Below are 26,407 nucleotides of genomic sequence, written 5' to 3' on the forward strand. Positions count from 1 at the left end.
ATAAGAAGTAAATATTAAAATTAAGAAGTATATAGTAGGAGTGTTTACCGAGGGGTCAGATTCATCACCAACCAAATGTCTAGGTCAGGCGACGAAGGACTTAAATGCCTCTTCCACGGTAAAAAACTCATATGAAGGCACAGAAAGAACGACATTTGGATCGACAACTTCATCCACTGTGACCTTGACCTCATCTTCTGCTAGTTGTACACAATCACTACAGTGGTTGTCTCATAGACTGTACCACGAGCCACTAGCTGTGTCCTGGTATCAGAGAGAATATATAAGAGACATGGACAAGTGTCGTCCATGTCGTCCCCTAGGGCACCGGCAACTGAGCAACTTCCTTTGCCGCTTCTACCTGTCAAATTAAATGCTAAGTTATAAAAAAAGTAAATTAATAAACAAAAATGATCATTAAGTTTACCTGTAGGGGGAACAACATGTTCTGCTACAGGAGATGGTGGAGGATGATTGCCATAATCCTTATAACGCTGGCGAAACTGGCGCGTAACCATTTCAACAAGTTCATCATACAAATCAGCCCAAACCTTCTTTGTGATCTCCTGCATCATCTATTTTCTTATTTCCTCCTTCAGCTTTTGTTCATACTTTTTACTTAATCCGGATGAAGATGGACATGAGGAAGACCCAAAGAATTGTCATATGCCTATGCTAGTCCTAGCAGCACGCACCCGTCCTGGGTGCTCAAGTCGTCCAATAGTTGTGGTAAGAATGTCCTGACGACCTTCTTGTGTGAATTGACCTTGGGAGCTCTACTCAACCAAGGAGTCCTGTAACATAACAAAACTTCATAATTATTTGAAATATCTATGTAATATATCTATAACAAAAATGTTGTTTAAATATGAGAAATGACATCTTACAATTCTTTCAGATATCTCTCTGGCAGTGTGGGAAGTGTAGGAACCCGATGATCTTAAACGGGTTAACTTCCACTTCTCGTGCCGAGATGGTAGTGAAGGAGGAGGAGGAGGAGGGTCACCACCCTTAGAAAGTGAAAGTCTACTATTTGACTTCTGCTTCATTATTTTCTCCTCAAGCTTCCTGTATCCACCACGAGACAGTAGGTGTGGATTTTTATTCTGAGTACTTATACCCTGTGCTTTGACTTTGTTTCCTGTGACAAAATGAAATAATTGTTATGATATAAAATTATGAATGATGAATTGAATGATTTTACCTACACTTATCTGCCCGAACCTTCTTTGTGATCTCCTCCGCCATGTTTCTTCGTCAATTGTAGAATATTTAGAACATGGACTTTCATTGCTTTTTGCTCCAAATATATATCTGGACGTCAATTTTGTTTTAAACCCCCGAAATCCTTTTGGAATTGCAGATAAACACCAACTCCTTAGGCTCTTGACATTTGGCATATCAAATGTCATCTGCAATAAAAAAAAGTAATAACCTTATATCAATACAAATTTATCAATATAATGAATCTAGAATTTGGAACAATATTGTTTAACTTACCAATAGATCTTGCCATATGAGATCCTGATCATCCTCAAATACATGGTCAAAGGATGGAGTGAGTATAGAGATACGATCACGTGCTAGTACTCCATGGTAAGACTTAAAAATACATTTGCATTTGGGCCAGATGCAACTTCAATAATCACATCAATAATGGCAAGTGTCCTCTCATCTGTATTTCTTCTAAATATAAGCTATTATAACCTCGTCGCTCCTCTCGTCCGTTTAGAAGTGGTGGGGACGATTGATAATGATACGATAGTGATAATTAGAACGATAGATAGCTACACTAATTATGATTATAATGTTATCAATGCCAAGAAGATGGCATGATAACAATAGATAGTGATAAAAATAATGCTAAAAGAACTGACCGTGGATAATAATAATAATAATAATAATAATAATAATAATATAATAATAATATTTGTTAACATGAAGTAGTAATAATATTATTTTATTATTCACATATATCTTTTAAAATGAAACATCTTTGTTTGAACCAAGAAAGACTACACTGTGAAGTATGTATGAACCATAAAAATCTCTCATTCATTATTGCAACCACACCTTTTTTTGTTTCCATCAATGCTGACACTTAAATATGTGTGTAGTCAATTTGCAAAACGTTACCATTATAAGAAGAAATAAGAAATGCCACGCTTACATTACACAATCGAAGATAATGACATAAATTTGTTTTTTGAAACACTGATTTTGCATTACATTGTGAATCTTAGTACATACTCCAGTAATTCATACAGCTTTCATCATCTTCCATAAACTGCATATTCTGTGATACGATTCACAATACATACATTAATATAGTCGCGATGAAGAAAAATTAGAGACTTAATTAAGAGGTTTAAACATCATACAAGTTGTCCCAAAACAAGAAAACTTATCTAAACAGAACGTGCTATCTATAGTTTATCATTTAATTCAAGTAAAAATAATGATTTTCTGGAAAACTACTATTAGTAAGGGCACTCACTAATTAAAAAAAAAAGATTTGGACAAATTCAATGTTTAAATTTTAAATTAATGAAAACCGATTTGTGAGTGAGAGAGAGACACACAGAAGTAATGAGATATAATTAATGACTTAAAACGATGCTAATCAGAAATAGAAAGAGTAAAATTAATAAGTCTAACAACTTGATTAGCATGTAGATAAACAATCTTATGATCTAAAAAAAGTACATTCTACATAAAGAGAGAAATAATCACTAGCATGTTCAAAGAAAGAATTTAATGGAATAACGTACCTTTTATCCTTTGAACTGCTTATGGTACTTATTAATGTTCAGTTCAACCATTACAAGAATGTAGTCTATGAGTCTGTTCAAGAATCTCATATAAGCAATTCTCCATGGTTGCCAAATTAGCATTGGCCCTAACAAGCCCCAGAAGCCTACAAAGAATCCTACTTCCAAGCTCATATAAAATCCTCCATAGAAAATTGAATTGTCTTCTTCACCACCAATGGCTGGTTCTTTAGGATTTTGTGTCTTGTCTCCTGGACAACTTTTATTCAGTTGCTCACCACAAAGATCAACATTTCCTTCAAAAGAAGAGGCATCAAAGGTTTGCAACTGTCTTCCCCAAGGGATTCTTCCACTCAGATTATTGTTTGATAAGTCTAACACACCAAGACGATCAATGTTGGAAAGAGTGGAAGGAATACTGCCTGACAAATTATTTCTTGAGAAGTCCAGAAACTCTAGCAAACTTAAATTCCCAATCTCAGTAGGAATTTCACCATGAAAGTTGTTTCTTGATAAATTTAGAGAAATCAATCCAACTAAATATCCAATCTCTTTGGGTATTTTACCTGTTAAACTGTTACACGAGAGGTCAATGCTCTTAAGAAGATTCTCTGGATTCCAAAACTCATGATCCTGACCTTTCCACGCCAATAACAAGTAAGAGTCGTAAATATCTCCATAAGATTCTTGAGTCGAAATTTTTCGTTTCCTTACAATTTCCCTCGGGATTACGCTCCTTTCCATCAATGTGGTAAAATTTGTGAAACATGTTGGTATTTCACCTGACAAGTTATTCTTTGAGAGGTCAAAGACTTGAATTTGACTCAAATAGAAGAGTTGTACAGGAACACTTCCAAAGAAGTTATTTACTCGCAAGCTCAGAATTTTCAATTGTTGCATATTTTCCCCGATCCAGGAAGGTACTGAACCAGACAACAAATTCTTACTCACGTCTAATAAAGCTAAGTTTGAACATTTCTTCAATGTGAGTGGCAGTTCTCCATTAAAATTGTTGTTTCGTAGGACCAGAGCCTCCAACTGAACAAGAGTACCCATGGACTGTGGAATCTTTCCAGATAATTTATTATTTCTTAGATCAAGAAATGCTAATGAGCTTAGATGTTCCCAACACTCAGGCAGTTGTCCTGTTATTTGATTATTCGATAAATCCAAAGTATGGATACCTTTTGTTACTCTATTTCTGCACAATAATGTATTTAAATCTGAAAACTTATTTCCTGACAAATCCAACGTTCGAGCGTATGACAAAAATGTAGGGATTACACCTTCAAGATTATTTGAATTTAGAATTATTGCATTTGGACCATCCGAGAGAAACTCCATCGTTAAATTTGGAATCGAGCCTTTGAGACTGTTGTAAGACATATTGATCTCATTTATAAACTGTAAGTTGTTCCAAAACCAATCTGGTACAAAGTCATCAATCCCCGCATCCGAAATATCAAGGAAGACTAGCTGACTTTGATTTTGGAGCCAGCTTGGGAAGCTAGGACCCAAGTTGCATGAAGCTAGTGCCATGATAAATATTTGGAAAGATGGAAACCAGGTAGTACCGAACGTTAGTGACAATGAGTTGTCTGATAAGTCTAGGTCTACCAATTGGGACAAATTTGTGAGATGCAATTCATTGATATCGCCCTCCAAATAATTTTCCTCAAGATGAAGAGACTGCAACTTATAAAGCAACCCAATGCTTTCTGGTATTTCTCCAGTTAACTGATTGTTGGAAAGATACAAATATCGCAAAGATTTAAACGTTGAAATATTATTAGGTATTTTTCCAATAATGGAGTTATTAGATAAATCTAGCATCTCAAGTGCAGGGCTGTTGCACCTTGAGGAATTCTGAATGAAGCTAGAAATTTTCCCACTCAAACTATTACTATTGAGGTATAATTCCTTTAATGTGCATATGTTCCCAAGGGAAGCTGGAATCTCGCCTTTCAGTTTGTTGGTTTCCACTATGAGAACTTCAAGAGAGTTCATTACTTTCCCAAATGCATCTGGGATGGGACCTTCTATCAAGTTATCAGAAAGAGAAAGGCTTTGAAGATTTGTGGTGATGTTGAAAACCCAGTCAAATATAGCCGATGTCAACATATTAAGTGAGAGATTAAGGGTGACAAGATAATGAGAATCTTTAATGGAAGTAGATGACACATGAAAATTTTTATCAGTGAGACCGCAATTTCCTAAGTAAAGATTTTGTAGTTTGGTGCTGAAGTTGAAATTCCATTGAAATAATGATACCTGAGTTAGATTATTAGAAGAGAGATCAAGGACCACAAGAGAAGGAAAGTTTGCATAGTGAGAAGACGACAAAACAATGTTATTGTCAGAAATATGAAGTTCTTGGAGATTAGGACTATAATTGGACAACAGCTGAAATGTTGATGACGTCAGTATATTATAAGAGAGATCAAGGATGGAAAGTGAAGTGGAAATGTTGAATTGAGAAGGAAACAAAGATGAAATATGATAATCTGAAAGACCACATCGAACTAGACTCAACTTTCGTAAGTTTGGAAGATGGTGACTGATAATTTGAAGCCAGGGATGAGAGAAGTCAAGAGAAGGAAATGAATAGAGACTGAGAGTTGTTAATGAAGAGAGAGAAGATAACCAATGTTCATCTTTTATTTTAAGACCGAAACTGCCATCAAGTCTAAGAGAATGCAAGAGCTGAAGATTTCCAACTTGGAAAGGGAGTGTTCCGGAAAGTGAATTTCCTGAAAGATCGAGATACATCATATGAGACAAATTTCCAAGTTCATGAGGGATTGTTCCAGAAAAGGAATTTCCTGAAAGATCAAGATAACCTAAATTTGAGAGATTTCCAAGTTGAGAAGGAACTTCTCCAGCAAGACCATTACTTTTAAGATCAAGATACTCTAATTTTGACAGATTTCGTAGTTCATAAGGAATTGTCACTAAAAGGCCTGACAGTGATAGATTGAGATATCTTAAGCTTTGAAAGGAGCCGATGGATACCGGAATTTGGCTTTTGAAAAAATCATGAAAGCTGAGATCCAAATATTCCAATTTTTTCAATTCAAACAATGAAGTAATATTGATTGAACCTGACAAATAATGCCATGTTGAACCACGAAGATCAAGCATCTCTATGTGACCAGTTTGGTTGTTACATTCAATGGCTTCCCATTTGCAACAATCTCTGTTATTTTCATCGTCCCTCCACGTGGACAGCATGCCATGGTAATCTCGGACACTTTGTTTGAAAGTGAGGAGTGCTTGTCTCTCCCTCTCTATGCATTTCACATGTGAACTCTGTAATGGCGGATTGAATCCATGAACGGATAGTTTGGTATACAGAAGGCACACAAACGCTGCAAATAAGATTTTTTGAAAGTAACTCTCCATTACAATTTTCTTGAAATGAAATTTGTGGTATATGCTCTAAACCTTATTATATGAATAAAAGAACAAATACTTCCATTACAATTATGATTTGCTTCGCAACAGTATGTAAGTAGTTGCATTGTACGAGCAAGTCTTAATTTCTTGGGCCTGTCTTGTTGACTTTCGAAGTCAAGCAACGAAGAAAGTTTGAAAGATAGAATTTTCTAAATGAAAGGAAAATCGAAGGAAGCTCCTCAGGCCACCACCAATAGCACACCGGGACCACCACCGAACCACCAATGACCAGAGGAACCACAAGCGGAATAACACAAAGAGAAAAACGTAGTAAAAAGAATATGTTGCAAAGTGTGTTTCGAAAATGTGAGGAATGCAAATATACATAACTGAATTAATTGAATTGGTTGGTCAAAAAGGAAATAATTATTAATGTTATCATTAATTTTCACTAATTCTCATATAACAGTACAAGCTGAAAGATATTAAAATAATTATGAAGATGCAAGATGAGAATAAGGAGGTAGGGAGAAGAGCTCCCTATTGTTTTGTTCCATAATCACCTAAAAAGAGGAGTATTAAAAAAGAAATAAAACATGTGTTGTGTTAATTAATGACTAAGACGCGTGCCTAATAACTAATGATATTCATCCGTGCATTCTGCAGAAGCTCAAAAAGAAGATATTTGATTTGGAAAATAGGTCTAACTCTCATTGAAGTTTTAGATGCGCAACACGCATTTCAGTCAACAACATTTAAGATTGCCACCTATAAATCTTTTTGATAGGGTATCCGTATAACTTTTTTAAGACTCTTTTGATGGCAGGATCTTTTAAATGTCTTTCATTTTATATTTTATATTTAGGTTTAATAATTGAGGAAGTCTATATTTTTGGGGAGAATATTAATTTGGTCTTATTTTTTTCGATGTATCAACTAGGTCCTACTTTTATGAAAATTGTAACAATTCGGCATTTGCCGTTAAATTGAGTCTAACGACATTAGTACGTGATTGACATCGCACATTGGACTTTTATCACTCCTGTCACATCAACAATTTGGCCCCTAGCTACCATGCGCCGCCACCGCCATTCTCACCAACAGTCATCCCCTCAACTTTCGCCGTGAACCTCCATGGCCGCCGCAAGCCCTCTGTCACTCTCTTCCTTCATCAAACGCAAGCTTCTTCATCTGGCAATCATGGCAGTCCCACCATCCATCACCCTCGTCACTACAGCGTTGCCGCACTCGAATTGCAAGCCGTCGTGACTTGTCTTCCATTATCACCATCTTCGCAAGCTTTGCAACCAATCAGAATCGCAGCGAACATCAACAAAATCAAAACCAGAGAATTGCAATTCAGGAAATCTCGCAAGCGCCACCCAAACGCAATCACACCATCAACAACGACGAGCTCCTCCTCCATTCGCGAAACCCTTCGCGTCACCATCGCCCTCGCACCATACACGTCAGGTCGCCGTCACCTCGCAAGCTTCCTTGCTGCTACCATCCAAGCTTCGTTCATCATCAATGCGGACCTGCAATTACCAAATTCTAGAAACCCAGCAGAAACCCAAAATTAGAGGAGATGCTTCGCACCACCACGTTCTCGAAAGTCTCCTCCTTCACGAAGCCACTTTTGCCATTCTCACAAGTCATCAACCTCCAGACCTGCAAAGAGAGACTTGCTCAGCGACCAATCAAAATCGTAGCAAACATCAACAAAATCAAAACCAGAGAATTGCGATTTAGGAAAGCTTGCAAGCGCTACCCAAACGCCATTGCGCCATCAACAACAACGAGCTCCTCCTCCATTCGTGAAACAATTTGCATCATCATCGAACTCGAACCATACCAGTCAGGTCGTCGTCACCACGCAAGCTTCATTGTTGCTACCATCCAAGCTTCGTTTATCATCAATGCGGACCTGCAATTACCAAATTCCAGAAACCCAGCAGAAACCAAAATCAGAGGAAACGCTTCGCACCACCACATTCTCAAAAGCCTCCTCCTTCACGAATTAGGGTTTCTGTTTGCCACATCATCATCTCCTTCAATTAAGAAACCCTTCTCCTTGAGTCCAACGTGTCACGTCAATTAAGAAACTGACTCCAGCGTGCCACGTTAAACACACACTGACGTCGTTGGACCCAATTTAACAGAAAGGGTCAATTGTTACAATTTTAAAAAAATTAGGACCCAATTGAAAAACCGAAAAAGAATGGAACAAAATTGAGATTCCCCACAAGAATAGGAACTTCTGAATGATTAAATCTTATATTTATTTACAAATTATATAAATTCAAAAGTTATATATATATATATATATATATATATATATATATTGATAAAAATTAAAACTACGATAATAAAAATATAAAATAGATATCAATTTATTTTAAATTAATTGAACATTAGCGAAGTGCGTGAGCAAAGTAAATACTAATAACACGCACATCATCAATATGCATGGGTGATTCATATGGGCTATATTTGCAACTTGAAAAATTTATAGTTAATTGGTAGATTTTTTTTTTTTAAAAAAAAAATTCCTTTTAATGAAACTATTATTGGTCTTTCAGAAATTTAAAATCATTATCTATATCATATATTATCTATAACTATAATCCAATAATTATTATTGATATAATAAAATCTGATATAATATCTATTCCAATATAATATCTAGTCTCAAAATTGTAGGTTTTCGGCTTCCTCTTTTAGTTAAGTGGGATAATTATTTTTATTAAGTTTTCTTGTGAATTAATGAGAAATGCTTTAAAATTTTCTACTTCCTGTTATATATATATATATATATATATATATATATATATATATATATATATATATATATATATATATATATATATATATATATATAGGTATAGATACAAAGAACTAAAACTCTAATACCAACTAATGAGAAATTAGGAGACTATTCTAATATTCAGTTTGATAAGTTATGGGAGTTGATGGCCAAAAGTTATTCTAATAAGACAAAAATTAGAGTTCTTATAATATAGAACTTAAAAAAAGAAAAACTATAGCAAATAGAAAACTCAATTTTTTTTGTCAAATTCATCTGTTTTCTTATATTACAAAGTGCATCTTTTTATAAAATGAATTAAGCAACACCTATGAATTCCATATTAATTCTTAATAACTATATCCACTAATGTTACAACTAATTTCTATTATATGAATCATTATTTTTTATATTTAATTTAAAGAAAAATTACAAAGAAAATTTAAAAGATTCCTTATGATCATATCATTGTCTCCTTCTTCAGTTAATTCGTACTCGAAACATAATAATCAAACATTTTCCTTATACTCATTTTTCATTTAGAAATATAATCCTTGCAAAAGAACTTATTGATTAAGATCAAATAATGTGTTATTATTAAGACATCTTATAAAAAACTTTTTTTACCTTGAATGGAAAAAATAACAATATTTTTACAAGCATAAAAGTCATTATTTTTATTATAATTTTTTTTTCTTCCTCTTTGTTGGTCACTTTTCTGTCTTTTGTTTTTCTTCTTTTTTCTTTTTTCTCGTGTATTTTTTTCTTGAATCTCTTTTTCTCTCAACTCATATTCTTTATTTTCTTTTGCTCTAAACTCCTCCTCTTTATTTTCCCTTTCTCTCAACTTCTCTTTATTTTCTTTTTCCGGTAACTCCTCTTTATTTTTTCTCTTTCAACACCTCATTAATTTCTTTTTCTTCAGTAATTTTTTTGCCTCCATCTCTCTTTCTTTCATCATAGTATAAACATGTCTTTCCAATATTCATCAAACTGTTTCTCTTTATCTCTATACCTTACCTCTTCCTTTTCTTTCATTTTTCTCTCTTTAAAATTCTCTTTTCAATTTCCTTTCCATGTGTGATTCATCAACAAATAATTTGTGATAGTTACTGAGTTGATGAACACTTTTAGAACTAGTATTTGTCATAAGTCTAAAAAATCAAAATCAAAATTGAAAAAGTATATATAAAAGCAAGAAACATTAATATGAAGAGTTAAAACTCTAACACCAACTGATCATAAACTAAGGGGCACTGATATTCAGTTTGGGAAAGATATTTGATGAACGTTTGGCAAGTATATCAAACATTATTGTAGTAACAAAATATCGTCCTTTAGGATTGAATGAGTTGAGTACTAGATTACTAATTCACGTAATTTTGAGTAACAAAAATATAAAGTGAAATGATGAACATAAACAAGTGATGGGAATTCAAATAATATAAATGTTAGAGAATTGATTTCATACCTTTTCATATAAATTCCTAACCTTTCCAATTGATGTGTGAATTATAATTATCCACTTGAGTTTATTAAGAGCTTGTTTACCCTTAATTCCTTAGACAGACAAACGTATCCATTAAATTTTAATCCCCAATCTCTTGGTTTATAAAACGCTGCTTAGATTGAAGCATTTATAGCTTGAGTGTTTGACTAATTTCCTATAGCATCTAGAAGGAGTAACTCTTAAGTAAAGTGTGTCTGATTATAAGAATGTTTGTCAAGGATTAACTTTATAAATAATTGTTGTGTTTGTAGACAGGGTGTTTGTAAAGCTAGGACAATAAGCACACACATTTTATATTGGTTTACTCAAGTGAGTTACATCCAGTTCTCCTCTAAGACTTCTTAAAGAGTTCCACTAGATTTTTAATGAAGTACAAATGAGTATTTGCTCCATTTCTGGTTACACTAGTCACTCCCCGGTAACTCATGTTACTCTGACTAGAACTGAGTATCATCATTCTTGTTGGTTGTGTAGTATTTTTCACAGCTCTTGGTATCCCTAGACAATATCTTCCTGATACACTATCTAGTTGAGTTTCTCACACTCCTTGTTTCCCTAGTCAATCTTAATAACCCTTATTACTTTGACTAGACTAGGTATCACCCACTTCTGGTTATACAATATTCTTCACCACTGATGGTATCCCTAAACAATCTTGTATTTCTTGATACACTCTCTAGTTGAGTTTTACCTACTCCTGGTTTTTCTAGTCAATCTTTTATTACTCTAACTAGAGCTGAGTATCACCCACTCTTGGTTGTGTAGTCACTACAGTAAAACGCTGAATTACCTGCAAGATATTACCGAGGGCCTTCAGCCCCTTGGTAAATACATTTTACCGAGGGTATTACCGAGGGTCATGTGACCGTCGGTAAGTTGGTGCTCATTAAACCCCACAGCTTGGTTTCCCTCACTTTTCGAGCCAAAAATACGAAGCCAGTCTCGTCCCCTTTTAGAGAAGTCTCGTCCAAACCCAACCCGTTTCAGAAACCCTTCCCGTTTCAGAGAAGTCGTCTCCAACACCACCAAAGTCTCGCTCTGCCCAAATTTCACAAATTCCCGTTCTCATTTGCCCAAAGCCCTAACCCTAAGGTGTTCCAAAGCCCTAACCCCAAGGTGTTCCATCGGTTCGTGCTTCCATTCTCTCGTCTACCTCTGTCTTTCCGGTGGCGGTTCGTTCTTCATCTTCCTTGCGGCCATTGCTACTTCGTCTTCCTCACGGGCCATTGCCATTGCCCCTACATTTTCCTTGCGAGCCATTTCCACCACCTCGCGGGCCACTGTTGCAGCCTCTCGTCGTTGCTGCCAACATCTTCGTCGCCGTGCAATCGCCTCCGCCTCCGCCTCACTCGTAGCGCCTCTGTTGTGGCTGTGGCATCCACGGTTCTCCTCCTACCCGTGGTAAGTTGTCTTTGCTGTTGGGAGTGAAACAACTTCTCGATAAAAGCTCCTATGGTTCTAATCCAGATCCCCATCCCCAATTTTAGTGTTGTTATCCCCTTTCTTAGATCTACATTGCTTCAGCTGTTATCCCCTTTCTCTCCCTTTTTTTTTTTTTATGTTTCTCAGATCATCTGGTGTTGTTCGTGGGCTGCCTGTTACGATTCTACGATTCTAATCAATACGAAATCACCATCCTGATTTGAAAGGTTCATATTTCTTCTTCCACATGCAAATTACATGTTAAACTTTTCAGTTTTGTTCATTTTCTTTTGTAACACCAATATTAGGACCCGAAAATAGGGAATTGGTGGATGAGTTTCGGCGATTACACACTAGTGGGGAATTGGCAGGTGGGGATGAATCCTTTGCCTTCTTCATCTTTCGTTGTGTCAGTGGATGAATGATAGGTGAGAATGAGATTGAGAAATGGTTCTTGAACTCAGATAGCGTGGAGTTTGTTGGCCAAATTCATACAAGAGGGTTGGGATTGATAAGCTGAAGGGGTGTGATGAAGGGAATTCTTTTTGGGACAGAAAAACGTGGAGAAGCATATGGAGAAGAAAGATGTTGTAGTCCATGGAATTATTTTTGGGACAGAAAGGTAAAGCTGCCACGTGTGTGAGAGAATTATTTGGAAAAGGACATTTGTTAGAGGTGGACAAGTGGCAGAGGAGCTAGAAAATAGAAGTATTCTATATAAGAATTGTTTGTTATCTTCATTATTTTGTATATTATTTCTCTGAAATTTAGTCTTTAAATTTTGTGTGTGATTGACTGTTTCATCTTGGTTGTCTTGAAATTTAGTCTTTCTTCTATTATCTTAATTTTGACATGTGGGATGATTGTGTGAGGAAGGATGAAAAGTGTAAGATGCAGATAGTTCTAGTGAAATATGGGAAAAGTGGTTGGTTACGATGAATTTTGCTTGCAATTGAGGTTTTAGTGTTACCTGAATTTTGACTCTGTTTTAGTATTAATTGAAGCTGATATAATGCCTGCATAATTATTCTTGTATGTTATGAAATTTTTGATTCTAATGTGAGAAATAAGAAATTTATCTATGGCAATTATGTATGTTAACTTTAGGTACTAGTGTCTAACTAAGAGGAGAAGGTGGTCAGTGACTATGACTGCAAATGAAGATGCTGCACAGGAATTTCAACCAAAGAAGAAGCCACCAACAGAGGATGAGAAGAGGTAATTATTTTTTTTCCTATTTTTGTGCTTTGGCTCTGATGGTTTGTCTTAGGTATTCATTGTTGCTTTTATAAGTGTTATTTCTTTGTTAAAATGAAGGAAGAAGAAAATTACACCTGGGAGTTTGATGAAAGCTTTGATTAGGCCTGGTGGGGGTGATTGTGGACTGTCAGATAGTGATCAGGTTATTTATGCTTTTCTAAGTTGTGGATGTGAATTCTTATGTTATGTGTAGGCACTCCAATAAGGCATGTTTTGGGCAAAAGTAAGATGTTATTGGGCTTACTAGAAGGAATTCCTACAATGTTGAAGGGTGAAGTGGCAATGGTAACATACTAATATTTGAATATTATTGCCTTTGATATCGAAGGTTTTCCTGGTACTATAAGCTAAATTCATCTTTGTCTCATGCTTAATCCATTTTATTTTCGAGCTTCTTACTAGTCTTCATTTATTATGATTTTAACTTAAAAGCTTAAGGTAAAACCTCCTGCAATTCAAGGAGATTTTTGTTTCATTGGTATATCTAGATTAATATTACTTCTACTATGTTAATCTAAGCATGGAAGTTCTAATCATGGAGATTTTTGTTTCATTGGTATATCCTGTTATTGGTGTTACGAAAGAAGAAAGACTAAACTGATGTTTCTGCTTCGCTTCATCTACTTTCTTTGTTTTGTACAGTTACTTCGGAACTGCAACTTTTTCAGTTGTGAATGCTTTTCTTTGGTTCATATCATTCAACTAAAATCAATGATGTGTTCACGGGTACGTCTTTTGCTTTCTTTACTTTTTACATTTGTTTGGACATTTCCAATGCATTTCTTTGGACATTTCTAATTACATGCAAGTAACAAAATGTGATAATTCTTTAGTATCAGGGATACACAATCTAATAAAGGTTACTTATCTTCAATATCATTTTTGATATTTAGATGGAACTTGTTTTCTCTATTCACCTTTCTAATGAGAATATTAGGTATTATAAGCACGGTTTTTTTCTTTCTATTTCACTTCTTTGGAACTTGTTTTAGGATGATATCACCTAGAGGCACTAAAATAACTTCAGAGCTGTTTTCAATATTACAAGCTTTTGAAGTAACTTTGGAAGAGAGGCTGAAAAAGCTTATTCACGAGAGCAAGGATGAGATCCTTAGCTTGTCTTGGATGACTTTGGCGATGCAGGCACTTTCTGAGAGTTATAATGACATTAAAATTCTTATAGCAGAGCTTGATCTCCCTGTTAATGATTGGGATGAGAANTGGATANATGTGTACTTTGACATTANCGTGAAGTTGCTGGATCTATGCATTGCATTCAGTTCTGAATTATCACGGATGAGTCAGGGTCATCTTTTACTTCAGTGTGCTTTGCACAATTTAAGTTCCTCTTCTTCAGAGCAGTATGATCGGGCATGTTCTTCACTTGATGGTTGGAAGCAGCATATTGGTTCAGGAAACCCTAGGATTGAGAAATGTGGAAGCATTTTGGATGGTCTTCTGGGGTCACTTGATCTTCCTAAGGTTAAAAAGTCTGCAAAAGGGAAGGTTTTGATGCAAGCTATGTATGGGGTCAAGGTGCTCACAGTATTTGTTTGCAGTGTGTTTGCTGCAGCTTTTTCAGGCTCTACAAAGAATGTGATGCATCTGGACGTGGCTGACTTATATTCTTGGTCCGGAACCTTTAAAAGGTTGCAAAATCTTGTAAATGAGGAAATTAGAGTTAGATTTTCAAGAGGAAGATTTACTATTTTGAATGAGTTGGAATCTGTTGATTCCGCTGTAAAGGAATTATATCCTATTATCCAGCGTGTTATAGATCCCATCGAGATGGAATCACTTGCGAATATTGTCGAGGAATTAGGAAAATCAACGGAGAAGCTTTCACAGGGACTAGATCTTCTTACAAAGGAAGTCGATAGCTTTTTCCAAGTCGTCTTGACTGGTCGTGATACCTTGCTATCTAATCTCAGGTCAGGTGCTATTGTCATTCACAGCAACATGGGGGGTAACAGAAATGCACAGATTGTCAAATGAATTTATCGCAACCTAAGACTGGTACACGCAGATGGATGTAGGTATTTGGTTTTCTTTTTTATGATCGATGGTGCTCAATCATGTATGGCTTGTTATTGTATGGATGTTAGAATGATTAATAGATTATATGGTTGTATTATGGTTCGGAAATGTATATTTGTGATCGCCTGTGTAATGTTACATAGTAAAATATATACAACAAAGTCACATGTGCTCATAGAAGTTTGTAATTTGCAGCCCTGTGATTCTTTCTATTCATTTGCTCATGAAATATCGTTTTTCATTATCCTGAAAACTTAACAAGAGGTTGAAGTAAGAAAACAAGTTATTATTTTAAGGCTTCAAAAAAGACTGTCAAATTTAGAGACGGCCTCCAGGCCGTCGCTAAACACACACTTTCGAAAAGCGTTACTGAGGGCCTCATGGCCTTCGGTATTACCCACGGCCTAGTGGCCTTCGGTATTACCGAGGGCTTTTAGGCCCTCGGTAATACCGAGGGCCAAAAGGTCGACGGTAACGTTTCCGACAAGCAAATTACCGACAGCTTTGGAGCCGTCGACAGGCCGTCGGTAATGTTCGTTTACCGACGACTTTTGGTCAGTACCGAGGGCTTTTGTCCGTCGGTAAATCCCTTCTTTTTTGTATTCTTCACAACTTCCGATATCCCTAAACAATTATGGTATCTTACTGATACGCTATCTAGTTGAGTTTCAACCACTCCTGGTTTTCACTAGAAAAATTTGCTAGCTACTGTTTAACCCCACCAAGTGTAATCAATCAGATCGCTTGCAAGTCCTTATCCAAATACTCTCACAGAAAGGATGTGTTTATAATACAATTCAATCTAACAAACTTTTAAAGTTTTCTCTCTTCTTATCCATGTAAGTTTACTCTATATAGCTTTGAGTATATTCTATATAAGTTTCGTTTGCCATATCTAAGTACAAACAACGAAGCTTTGTGAGTTAATTTCCTACATGTACATACAAAATGATAAAATCTTATTATTAATGTCATTTCGATGTTATGTGTTAAGAAAAGAAAAATTGACTATTAACAATGAATTACTGTATTGCTGATTTTTGGCAAATGTGTGGAAAAATAATAGTGAAGACTCAGCTTTGCACCATCATTTTCCTTGGACCACTAATAATTCAAATTAATGGGATAAGATCCATCTCCAAATCTTATATCATATTGTAGTAAAGGAATCGGATGCGTCTCATAGTTCGATACCATTATTCAGTCACGCAAGTGAGAACAATAATTTGATCGATTATCTTTTCATTTTAATAATTATACCTTCGAAACTTTCTTCCTTGCTTGACTTGTAATTGTCAATAAAGACCGGGCGTAGAAAAAGCAAGCCTCATTCATGCAAATTATTCAACTACTTAAACCCTGTTGCGGAGAATTTAATACATATAAAAAAATCAGAATTGGTGGTGTTTGTTCTTTACTCAAATCATATACAAATTTTCAAATATTTATATTAGATAGAAAAAAATTTCACAGAAGATAAAATAATACACATAAAATATCTTCATTAATAAAAAGTCTTTTAAAATGATATTAAAAACAAATTTACGAAAACTTAATCTAAAATGGACAAGATCTTACCAATAAGAAGATATATGATTGTGTGCTTTCTGTGTATATCTCAATCTATCAGAATCGTTTTCCAAAGGGACAATTCACTATGAACTGGGAAATCTCTGAAATTTAGAATATCTTGATCTTAAAGGAACTGATCTTTGTGGAGAAATTCCATTTCCACTAGGGAAGCTTTCAAAGTCTGCGATATCTTGAACTAAATGACAATTATTACATATGTGGAAAGATTCGTTCTCAACTTGGAAAGCTTTCGGGAACACTCCCTTTCAAAGTTGAAAATCTTCTGCTTTTGCATTCTCTAAAGATGAAAATTAGTTATCTTTCTCTCTCTTCATTAACATCTGTCTCTATTAATTTATTATTCAATTATTTATTTATCTATTTATTATTTTATATCATATTTCAAATGTTATTATATTATGATATTAGTAGTTTACTAATATTATCATACTCAATATCTTATATATTGCTTTTAAATATTATTCTACATCATAATATATTATTATATTGTTGAGAGGTATTAAAAGTTCCATTAAAAAGAATTTATTTTATAATTTTTTTATTATTTTGAACTTTAAATATAAACTTTTTTACCATATTTTACACAGGTTTTTGCAGTTTCGAATTTCAAATTTAAAATTTGTTAATATTTATTTTGCATTTCAATAATTTGTAATGTTGGTAGTGTGAATCTTAATTTTAGAAAAATATTGAAATTTCATAATTTCTTTTTGAACTTTAAAAGTCTGAACCTACTGAAACCAAATCTGAACCACAACAACATTGATATTCTTGAACTGAGACAACAAATGACGAAACAAAACCACCCAACAACACAATCACTCCTCTGAAACAAACAAACAAACAGAAAAATGCAATTTTCCTATTTCATGTTTTCCCTCTCAAAATCCAACTTCTCTCTTATTCACCCCACCCTTCCTCCAGTTCGCAGCGGCATCCGCGAGCTCCACCAACGAACCCACACTGTCCAGACCACGCAAAAGATCACCAAAGTTATGAAGCTCGTCGCCGTGGCTAGGGTCCGCCGCGCTCAGGAGGCCATCTTCAATGGTCGCCCCTTCGCCTCAAACCTCGCAGAAATGTTGAACGACATCACCCATCGCCAAAAAAGCAACGATGTTCCACCCCTCACTGATGCCAGACCTGTCATGACTGTCGCCCTCATCGTTTTCACTGGCAACCGCAGCCTCTGCGACGGTTTCAACAAATGGGTAACAAAAAAAGTCGTCACCCGAATCGAGGAGCTAAAGAAACTCAATATGGAGTGCGTTGTTATAAGCGTCGGCAAAAAGGGTAGCTCGTTTTTTACTCACAACAATGAAAGGAAACACCCTTTTGTTAAAGTCGACAGCTTTATCGAAATTGGAGGTTTTCCCACAGCAAAGGAGGCTCAGGTCATTGCTGATGATGTTTTCTCATTGTTTATTAGTGAGTAGGTGGATAGAGTCGAACTTGTGTACACTAGGTTTGTTTCACTGGTTAGGTTTGAACCTGTGGTTCAGACTTTGCCTGGGGGAGGTTTATGATGTGAAAGATGATTTTTTTAGGTTGAGTTCTAAGGAGGGGAAGTTGGCTGTGGAGAGGGATGTGAGATTGAGAAAAGAGGGTGAGGTGTTTTCCCCTTGTTAGAATAATTATTGAGTTTACCTATTATTAGTATAGTTAGTAGAGCCTAAAGAAGGGAGTTATGTGTTGGTTTATCTATAATGATTGTTTCTAGCAGTTTAGGACAATCCCTTCACCTTCCATCTCTTTATTGTATCAAATCTTGATCTATATAAATAATAGAACCTGAGAAGGGTCTTTTAATCCCTTTCGAACTATATTTCTCTATTTTAGATCTCAAGTTGGTATCAGAGCCATGATTTGAGCCTATCCTAGCGGTTTCTGTTGTCGTTGGGCATGTTGTTCCACCCGTTATCGGGCCGCTATCGGACCACCCATTAAAAAGTCTAATCCCACACTCGAGATGTATATACCTCGGCGTGAGGGGGGTGTGTTGGAAGTCCCACATCGACTAGAGATAAGGTCATTTAAGTGTATATAAGTGGGTGCAAACCTCACCCTACAAGCCGGTTTTGTGGGGTTGAGTTAGGCTTAAACTTCACTTCTAACATGGTATCAGAGCCAAGTTAGGGACAGTTAGGGACAAAAAGAACAGATTTCAAAGTTAGAGTGAGGTATTACCAGAAATGTGATCAGAAGCACCCGAGTCAATTACCTATGAATTTGGACCTTCCATGGATTGAGAAATGCAAGTTGTGGACGTACTTATGGACTGAGATGATTGCTCCAAACTGTTAGACTTTAATCGCAGATATTCTTGATACTCTTCCTTAGTGAACTTGAAGTTGGAAGTGGAAGTTTCAGCCTTAGAGATATTGGCGGTTTTTGAAGGAAAGTCATGCAAAGAGTAACAATTTTCTTGGGTGTGACCTACCCTATTACAGTAAGAGCACTATGGACGTCCCCGACCTCCACGTCCTCCTCCTCTAGTGCCACGTCTTCTTCTTCCTCGCGTGGCAACCATGATAGATGGTTCCATTGTTTCATGAGCTTCCTGAGACTGAGGCACAAGAACACGAAGAAGACGTGTGGTCAAGGCTTCCAAGGAAGGGACCTCATGACTTGTCAGAAGTTGATCTCTGATGTAATTCAAATCTGGATGCAAAGCACGGAGGATTGCAAAAGGGTACACTCAGGTATATGGTCTTGATTATTGTGATACCTTTCCTCTCGTGGCATAGATGACTACCATTCGTTTGTTCTTCGCAATGGAAACCATTCGTCATTGGCCACTTCATCAGTTGGATATTAAAAATGCCTTTCTTCATGGTGATCTTGAGGAAGAAGTTTATATGGAGCAACCTCCTGGGTTTGTTTCTCAGGGGGAGTCTGGTATGGTTTGTAAATTGAACCGATCTCTGTATGGGCTCATGCAATCACCACGTGCTTGGTTTGGAAAGTTCAGCTCCATTGTTCAAAAATTTGGGCTAAAACGCAGTGAAGCAGATCATTCAGTCTTTTATTATCATTCATCTCTCGAAAATGTGTTTACTTGATAGTATATGTTGATGATATAGTTATTACAGGAAATGATACTGTTGGAATATCTCAATTAAAGGAGTACTTGTGTAGACATTTTCAAACCAAGGATCTTGGGAGTCTCAAATACTTCTTAGGCATTGAAGTAGCTCAGTCAAAAGGTGGAGTTGTAATCTCCCAAAGGAAGTATGCTCTGGATATTTTGTAAGAAACAGGCATGACTGATTGTAGACCGGTTGATAGCCCTATGGATCCAAATCTGAAATTAACAACAGAAGAAGGTGAGTTATTCTCCGACTCGGAGTGATATAGGAGGCTAGTTGGAAAACTAATATATCTCACTATTACAAGGCCAGATCTATCTTTTGCAGTTGGAGTGGTTAATCAGTTCATGCAAGCTCCATGTGTTAGCCATTGGAATGCTATCATTTGCATTTTAAGGTATGTGAAAAAGGCTCCCGGGAAAGGACTGTTATATGAAGAAAAAGAAAGCCTTCAGGTATCAGGATATTGTGATGCTGATTGGGCAGGTTCTCCTATTGATAGACGATCCACTACTAGATATTGTGTTTTCCTTGGAGGAAACATTATCTCATGGAAAAGTAAGAAACAAAATGTAGTGGCTCGATCAACCGCTGAAGCTGAATATAGAGCAATGACTTCATTAACATGTGAACTTATATGGATGAAGCAGTTCCTTCAAGAGCTTAGCTTCTGTGACATCCAGAGTATGAAGATGTATTGTGATAACCAAGCTGCTATTCACATTGCATCAAATCCAGTGTTTCACGAGAGAACCAAACATATAGAAATTGATTGTCATTTTGTTCGGCAAAAATTATTGTCAAAGGAAATATGTACTGAGTTTGTTGGATCAAATGACCAACTCGCAGATGTTTTGACTAAGTCATTAAGGGGACCTCGGATTGAGTTTATTTGTTCCAAGGTTGGTACATACGATCTGTATGCTCCAGCTTGAGGGAGAGTGTTAGAATAATTATTGAGTTTACCTATGATTAGTATAGTTAGTAAAGCCTAAAGTAGGGAGTTGTGTGTTGGTTTATCTATAATGATTGTTCCTAGCAGTCTAGGACAATCCCTTCACCTTCCATCTCTCTATTGTATCAAATCTTGATCTATATAAATAATAGAACCTGAGAAGGGTCTTTTAAGCCCTTTAGAACTATATTTCTCTGTTTTAGATCTCAAGTCCCCTATTATGGAGTTTGAGCAGGATCCTCTTCTCATCCTTGGAGATCCCCTCAGCACACCTGCTCCCCTTTAGGTCCTTCAACTAAAGTCATCTAAGGTGCTTCTACCTTAATATATTGGGCCAAATTCATTTCGTTTTTTCTTTTCCATATTAAAACATATTTTCATATCTATTTTTGGTAAAATAACTTCTTTTACCATGTTGGATAACTCATTTCACAAATCACTTAACATTTAACACCGTTGACATCTATTTAACGAAATTGACCTAATAAAAGTAAAATCAGTAACTTGTGGACCAAATTACATCACTTTTAAAAGCAGAGATATCAAACAAAAATTAAGTCCCAACTTGACGACTAAAAAGGTAATTAAGCCTAAAAATTTACATTTATTAACATTCACTCATGGTTCTACTCCAACAATAAATCAAAATAAATAAATACATAAAAGAGTCAAAAAAGTGAGTTCAGCAAGAATGACTCCGTTGGGCAAAACTTAACAGAAAGGCCAAATTTATACAATTTTGATAAAAATAGGACCCGCCAAGAAAAAAAGTTGAGATTTTCCACAGAAAATAGGGACCTCATTAAACCAAAATTCTACTTCCAAACTTTCTTCCTTGCTTGACTTGGAATAGTGAAAAAAGACCGGGCGTAGAAATTAAGCCCTAACTACTTAAATGCTGTTGCTGAGGAAAAAATAATTTTAATGCTGTTGTTTCATCTTTTATCCATACCAAGGTTTAGAGCATACAGAAATTTCATGTCAGGAATGAGCAGTTACTTTCTCAAAATATTGTTGGCAGTGTTTGTGTGCATTCTGCATACCAAACTATTCGCTCTTGGATTCAACTCGCTATCACAGAGTTCACAAGTTAAATGCATACAGAGGGAAAAGCAAACACTCCTCATTTTCAAACAAAGTGTCCGAGATTACTATGGCATGCTGTCCACGTGGAGGGACAATCAAAATGACGGAGATTGTTGTAGATGGGAAGGTATTGAATGCAGCAATGAAACTGATCACGTAGAAATGGTTAATCTTCGTGGTTCAGAATCGCATTATTTGTCAGGTTCAATCAATATCACTTCATTGGTTGGCTTGCAAAAATTGGAATATTTGGATCTCAGCTCTAATCGTCGTTCCATTGAAGATCAAATTCCACCATCCATTGGCTCTTTTCAAAACTTAAGATATCTCAATCTGTCACAAACAAGTTTCTCAGGGACAATTCCATGTGAACTGGGAAATCTCTCAAAATTAGAGTATCTTGATCTTAAAACAACTGATCTTGACGGAGAAGTTCCTTCTCAACTTGGGAAGCTTTCAAATCTGAGATATCTTGATCTAAGTGCCAATGATGATATCTATGGTGAGATCCCTTCTCAACTTGGAAATTTGTCACATTTGAGGTATCTCGATCTTTCAAGAAATCTTCTTTCTGGAGCAATTCCTTCTCAACTTGGAAGTCTTTCACATTTGAGGTATCTTGATCTGTCAGGAAATTCGCTTTCCGGAGTACTCCCGTTTCAGGTCGGAAATCTTCCTCTCTTGCATTCTCTTAGACTTGATGGAAATTATGGTCTTAAAATAAAAGATGAAAATTGGCTATCTTCTCTCTCTTCATTAACAACTCTCAGTCTCCATTCCTTTCCTTATCTTGGCATCTCTAATATAAGTGAGCATCTTCCAAACTTAAGAGAGTTAAGTCTAGACAATTGTGCACTTTCAGATGCTGATATTTCACTTTTGTTTCCTTCTCATTCCAACATTTCCACTTCACTTTCCATCCTTTCTCTCTCTAATAATAAGTTGACGTCATTAACATTTCAATTGTTGTCCAACTATAGTCCTAATCTCCAAGAGTTGTATCTTTCTGCTAATAACATTGTTTTGTCGTCTCCTAACTATCTAAACTTTCCTTCTCTTTTGATACTTGATCTGTCTTCTAATAATCTGACTCAGACATCAATATTTCAAGAACATCTCAACTTCAGCACCAAACTACAACAGCTTACCCTGTTTGATTGCGGCCTTACTGATAAAAGCTTTCTTGTGTCATCTTCTTACACTAAAAATTCTCTTTCTCTTGTCACCCTTGATCTCTCGGATAATTTATTGAAATCATCCGTTGTATTTCATTGGTTTTTCAACTTCACCACCAATCTTCAAAGCCTTTCCCTTTATAGTAACTTGATAGAAGGTCCCATCCCAGATGCATTTGAGAAAGTAATGAACTCTCTTGAAGTTCTCATACTGGAAACCAACAAACTGAAAGGCGAGATTCCAACTTCCCTTGGGAACATATGCACATTAAAGGAATTATACCTCAATAGTAACAGTTTGAGTGGGAAAATTTCTAGCTTCATTCAGAATTCCTCAAGGTGCAACAGCCCTGCACTTGAGATGCTAGATTTATCTAATAACTCCATTATTGGAAAAGTACCTAATAATATTTCAGCGTTTAAATCTTTGCGATATTTGTATCTTTCCAACAATCGGTTAACTGGAGAAATACCAGAAAGCATTGGGTTGCTTCATCAGTTGCAGTCTCTTCATCTTGAAGAGAATTATTTGGAGGGCGATATCAATGAATTGCATTTCACAAATTTGTCCCAATTGGTAGAACTAGACTTATCAGACAACTCATTGTCCTTCACGTTCGGTACTACCTGGTTTCCACCTTTCCAATTAATTAACATGGCACTGGCTTCATGCAAGTTGGGTCCTAGCTTCCCAAGCTGGCTCCAGACTCAAAGTCAGCTAAGCTTCCTTGATATTTCGGATGCGGGGATTGATGACTTTGTACCAGATTGGTTTTGGAACAAGTTACAGTTTATAAATGAGATGAACATGTCTTACAACAGTCTCAGAGGTTCGATTCCAAATTTAACGATGAAGTTTCTCAGGGATGGTCCAACTGCAATAATTCTAAATTCAAACAAACTTGAAGGTGTAATTCCTACTTTTTTGTCACACGCTGGAAACTTGGATTTGTCAGGAAATAGGTTTTCAGATTTAAATACATTATTGTGCAGAAATAGAGTAACAAAAGGTATGCATACTTTGGATTTATCAAATAATCAAATAACAGGACAACTGCCTGAGTGTTGGGAACATCTAAGTTCATTAGCATTTCTTGATCTAAGAAATAATAAATTATCTGGAAAGATTCCACAGTCCATGGGTACTCTTGTTCACTTGGAGGCTCTGGTCCTACGAAACAACAATTTTAATGGAGAACTGCCACTCACATTGAAGAACTGTTCAAACTTAGCTTTATTAGACGTGAGTAAGAATTTGTTGTCTGGTCCAGTACCTTCCTGGATCGGGGAAAATATGCAACAATTGAAAATTCTGAGCTTGCGAGTAAATAACTTCTTTGGAAGTGTTCCTGTACAACTCTGCTATTTGAGTCAAATTCAAGTCTTTGACCTCTCAAAGAATAACTTGTCAGGTGAAATACCAACATGTTTCACAAATTTTACCACATTGATGGAAAGGAGCGTAATCCCGAGGGAAATTGTAAGGAAACGAAAAATTTCGACCCAAGAATCTTATGAATATATTTATGACTCTTACTTGTTATTGTCGTGGAAAAATCAGGATCGTGAGTTTTGGAATCCAGAGAATCTTCTTAAGAGCATTGACCTCTCGACTAACAGTTTAACAGGTAAAGTACCTAGAGAGATTGGATATTTAGTTGGATTGATTTCTTTGAATTTATCAAGAAACCACTTTCATGGTGAAATTCCTTCTGGGATTGGGAATTTAAGTTCGCTGGAATTTCTAGACTTATCAAGAAATAATTTCACTGGCAGTATTCCTTCCACTCTTTCCAACATTGATCGTCTTGGTGTGTTAGACTTATCAAACAATAATCTGAGTGGAAGAATCCCTTGGGGAAGACAGTTGCAAACCTTTGATGGCTTTAGTTTTGAAGGAAATGTTGATCTTTGTGGTGAGCAACTGAATAAAAGTTGTCCAGGAGACAAGACACAAAAACCTAAAGAACCAGCCATTGGTGGTGAAGAAGACAATTCAATTTTCTATGAAGGATTTTATATGAGCTTGGGAGTAGGATTCTTTGTAGGCTTCTGGGGCTTGTTAGGGCCAATGCTAATTTGGCAACCATGGAGAATTGTTTATATGAGATTCTTGAACAGACTCATAGACTACATTCTTGTAATGGTTGAACTGAACATTAACAAGTACCATAGGCAGCTCAAAGGATAAAAGGTACGTTATTCCATTGAATTCTTTCTTTGAACTTGCTACTGATTATTTCTCTGTTTATGTAGAATGTACTGTTTTTAGATAATAAGATTGTTTATCTGCATACTAATGAAGTTGTTAGACTTATTAGTTTTACTCTTTCTATTTCTGATTAGCATCGTTTTACTTCGTTATATCTCATTACTTGTGTGTGTCTCTCTCTCACTTACAAATCGGTTTTCATTAATTTAAAATTTAAACATTGAATTTGTCCAAATCTATTTTTCTTTTTAATTAGTTAGTGCCCTTACTAATAGTAGTTTTCCAGAAAATCATTATAGATGGCGTGTTCTGTTTAGATAAGTTTTCTTGTTTTGAGATAACTCCTATGATGTTTAAACCTCTTAGTTAAGTCTGTAATTTTTCTTCATCACGACTACATTAATGTATGTATTGTGAATTGTATCACAGAATTTGCAGTTTTTGGAAGATGATGAAAGCTGCATGAATTACTGGAGTATGTACTGAGATTCACAAATTTATTTCATTCTATTGTGTAATGTAAGCGTAACCTTTCTTATTTCTTCTTATAATGTGAACGTTTTGCAAATTGACTACCCAGATTTTTAAGTATCAGCATTGATAGAAACAAAAACAAGTTTGGTTGCACTAATGAATGAGAGAGTTTTATGGTTCAATCATACTTCACCATGTAGTCCTTCTTCTTGGTTCAAACAAAGATGTTTCATTTTAAAAGATATCTGTGAATTCTAAAATAATATTATTACTACTTCGTGTTAAAACATATTAAACTTTAACGGATTCGGTGCATCGATTGTTCTTAAATTGTCACATAATACTTTTTGAGTCCATCCCCTTAACAGACTATTTGTAAATAAGATTGGTTTCTTCTTTTAGTTAAGTGAGAGAATTTTTTTGTTTTTTAAGTTTTCTTGTGAATTAATGAGAGTGTCACATGTTAAAATTTTCCCTTTTTCTTTCCTCAATAATAATAATAATAATAATATTATTATTATTATTATTATTATTATTATATATTTATATAATGTATATATATATAGAGAGAGACAAAGAATTAAACCTCTAATACTAACTAATGAGAAATCTCATAGGATT

At 35.6% G+C, this 26,407-nt stretch overlaps 3 protein-coding genes, 1 long non-coding RNA gene and 1 pseudogene across 4 annotated transcripts; 4 read left to right on the forward strand and 1 right to left on the reverse strand.

Moving 5' to 3' along the window:
- Positions 1-2,048: 2,048 nt before the first annotated feature.
- Positions 2,049-6,233, reverse strand: LOC106770928 (LRR receptor-like serine/threonine-protein kinase GSO2). Its single transcript, XM_014656785.2, has 2 exons — positions 2,772-6,233; positions 2,049-2,296 (listed from the first exon to the last, which is right to left on the reverse strand). The coding sequence occupies exon 1, from the start codon at positions 6,171-6,173 to the stop codon at positions 2,775-2,777; it is 3,399 nt and encodes a 1,132-aa protein (XP_014512271.1). The 5' UTR covers positions 6,174-6,233; the 3' UTR covers positions 2,049-2,296; positions 2,772-2,774.
- Positions 6,234-11,278: 5,045 nt separating this feature from the next.
- Positions 11,279-12,611, forward strand: LOC111241258. Its single transcript, XR_002667126.1, has 3 exons — positions 11,279-12,132; positions 12,214-12,276; positions 12,370-12,611. It is a non-coding gene; the product is annotated as an uncharacterized LOC111241258 (long non-coding RNA).
- Positions 12,612-13,012: 401 nt separating this feature from the next.
- LOC106780036 (protein BPS1, chloroplastic-like) lies at positions 13,013-15,455 on the forward strand. The gene is made up of 4 exons (XM_022777590.1): positions 13,013-13,123; positions 13,359-13,450; positions 13,808-13,891; positions 14,158-15,455. The coding sequence occupies exon 4, from the start codon at positions 14,159-14,161 to the stop codon at positions 15,158-15,160; it is 1,002 nt and encodes a 333-aa protein (XP_022633311.1). The 5' UTR covers positions 13,013-13,123; positions 13,359-13,450; positions 13,808-13,891; position 14,158; the 3' UTR covers positions 15,161-15,455.
- A 2,065-nt stretch (positions 15,456-17,520) lies between these two features.
- On the forward strand, positions 17,521-18,618 carry LOC106770939 (annotated as a pseudogene).
- A 2,991-nt stretch (positions 18,619-21,609) lies between these two features.
- LOC106761221 (LRR receptor-like serine/threonine-protein kinase GSO1) lies at positions 21,610-25,928 on the forward strand. Its single transcript, XM_014644752.2, has 2 exons — positions 21,610-25,294; positions 25,742-25,928. The coding sequence occupies exon 1, from the start codon at positions 21,764-21,766 to the stop codon at positions 25,289-25,291; it is 3,528 nt and encodes a 1,175-aa protein (XP_014500238.2). The 5' UTR covers positions 21,610-21,763; the 3' UTR covers positions 25,292-25,294; positions 25,742-25,928.
- Positions 25,929-26,407: the final 479 nt, after the last annotated feature.

The sequence above is a fragment of the Vigna radiata genome, chromosome 1 (assembly GCF_000741045.1).
Source record: "Vigna radiata var. radiata cultivar VC1973A chromosome 1, Vradiata_ver6, whole genome shotgun sequence".
NCBI lineage: Eukaryota > Viridiplantae > Streptophyta > Magnoliopsida > Fabales > Fabaceae > Vigna > Vigna radiata.

Excerpts from the sequence above, each read along its gene's own strand:
- LOC106770928 (XM_014656785.2), bottom strand. The coding sequence starts at position 6,173 with ATGGAGAGTTACTTTCAAAAAATCTTATTTGCAGCGTTTGTGTGCCTT.
- LOC106761221 (XM_014644752.2), top strand. The coding sequence starts at position 21,764 with ATGCTGTTGTTTCATCTTTTATCCATACCAAGGTTTAGAGCATACAGA.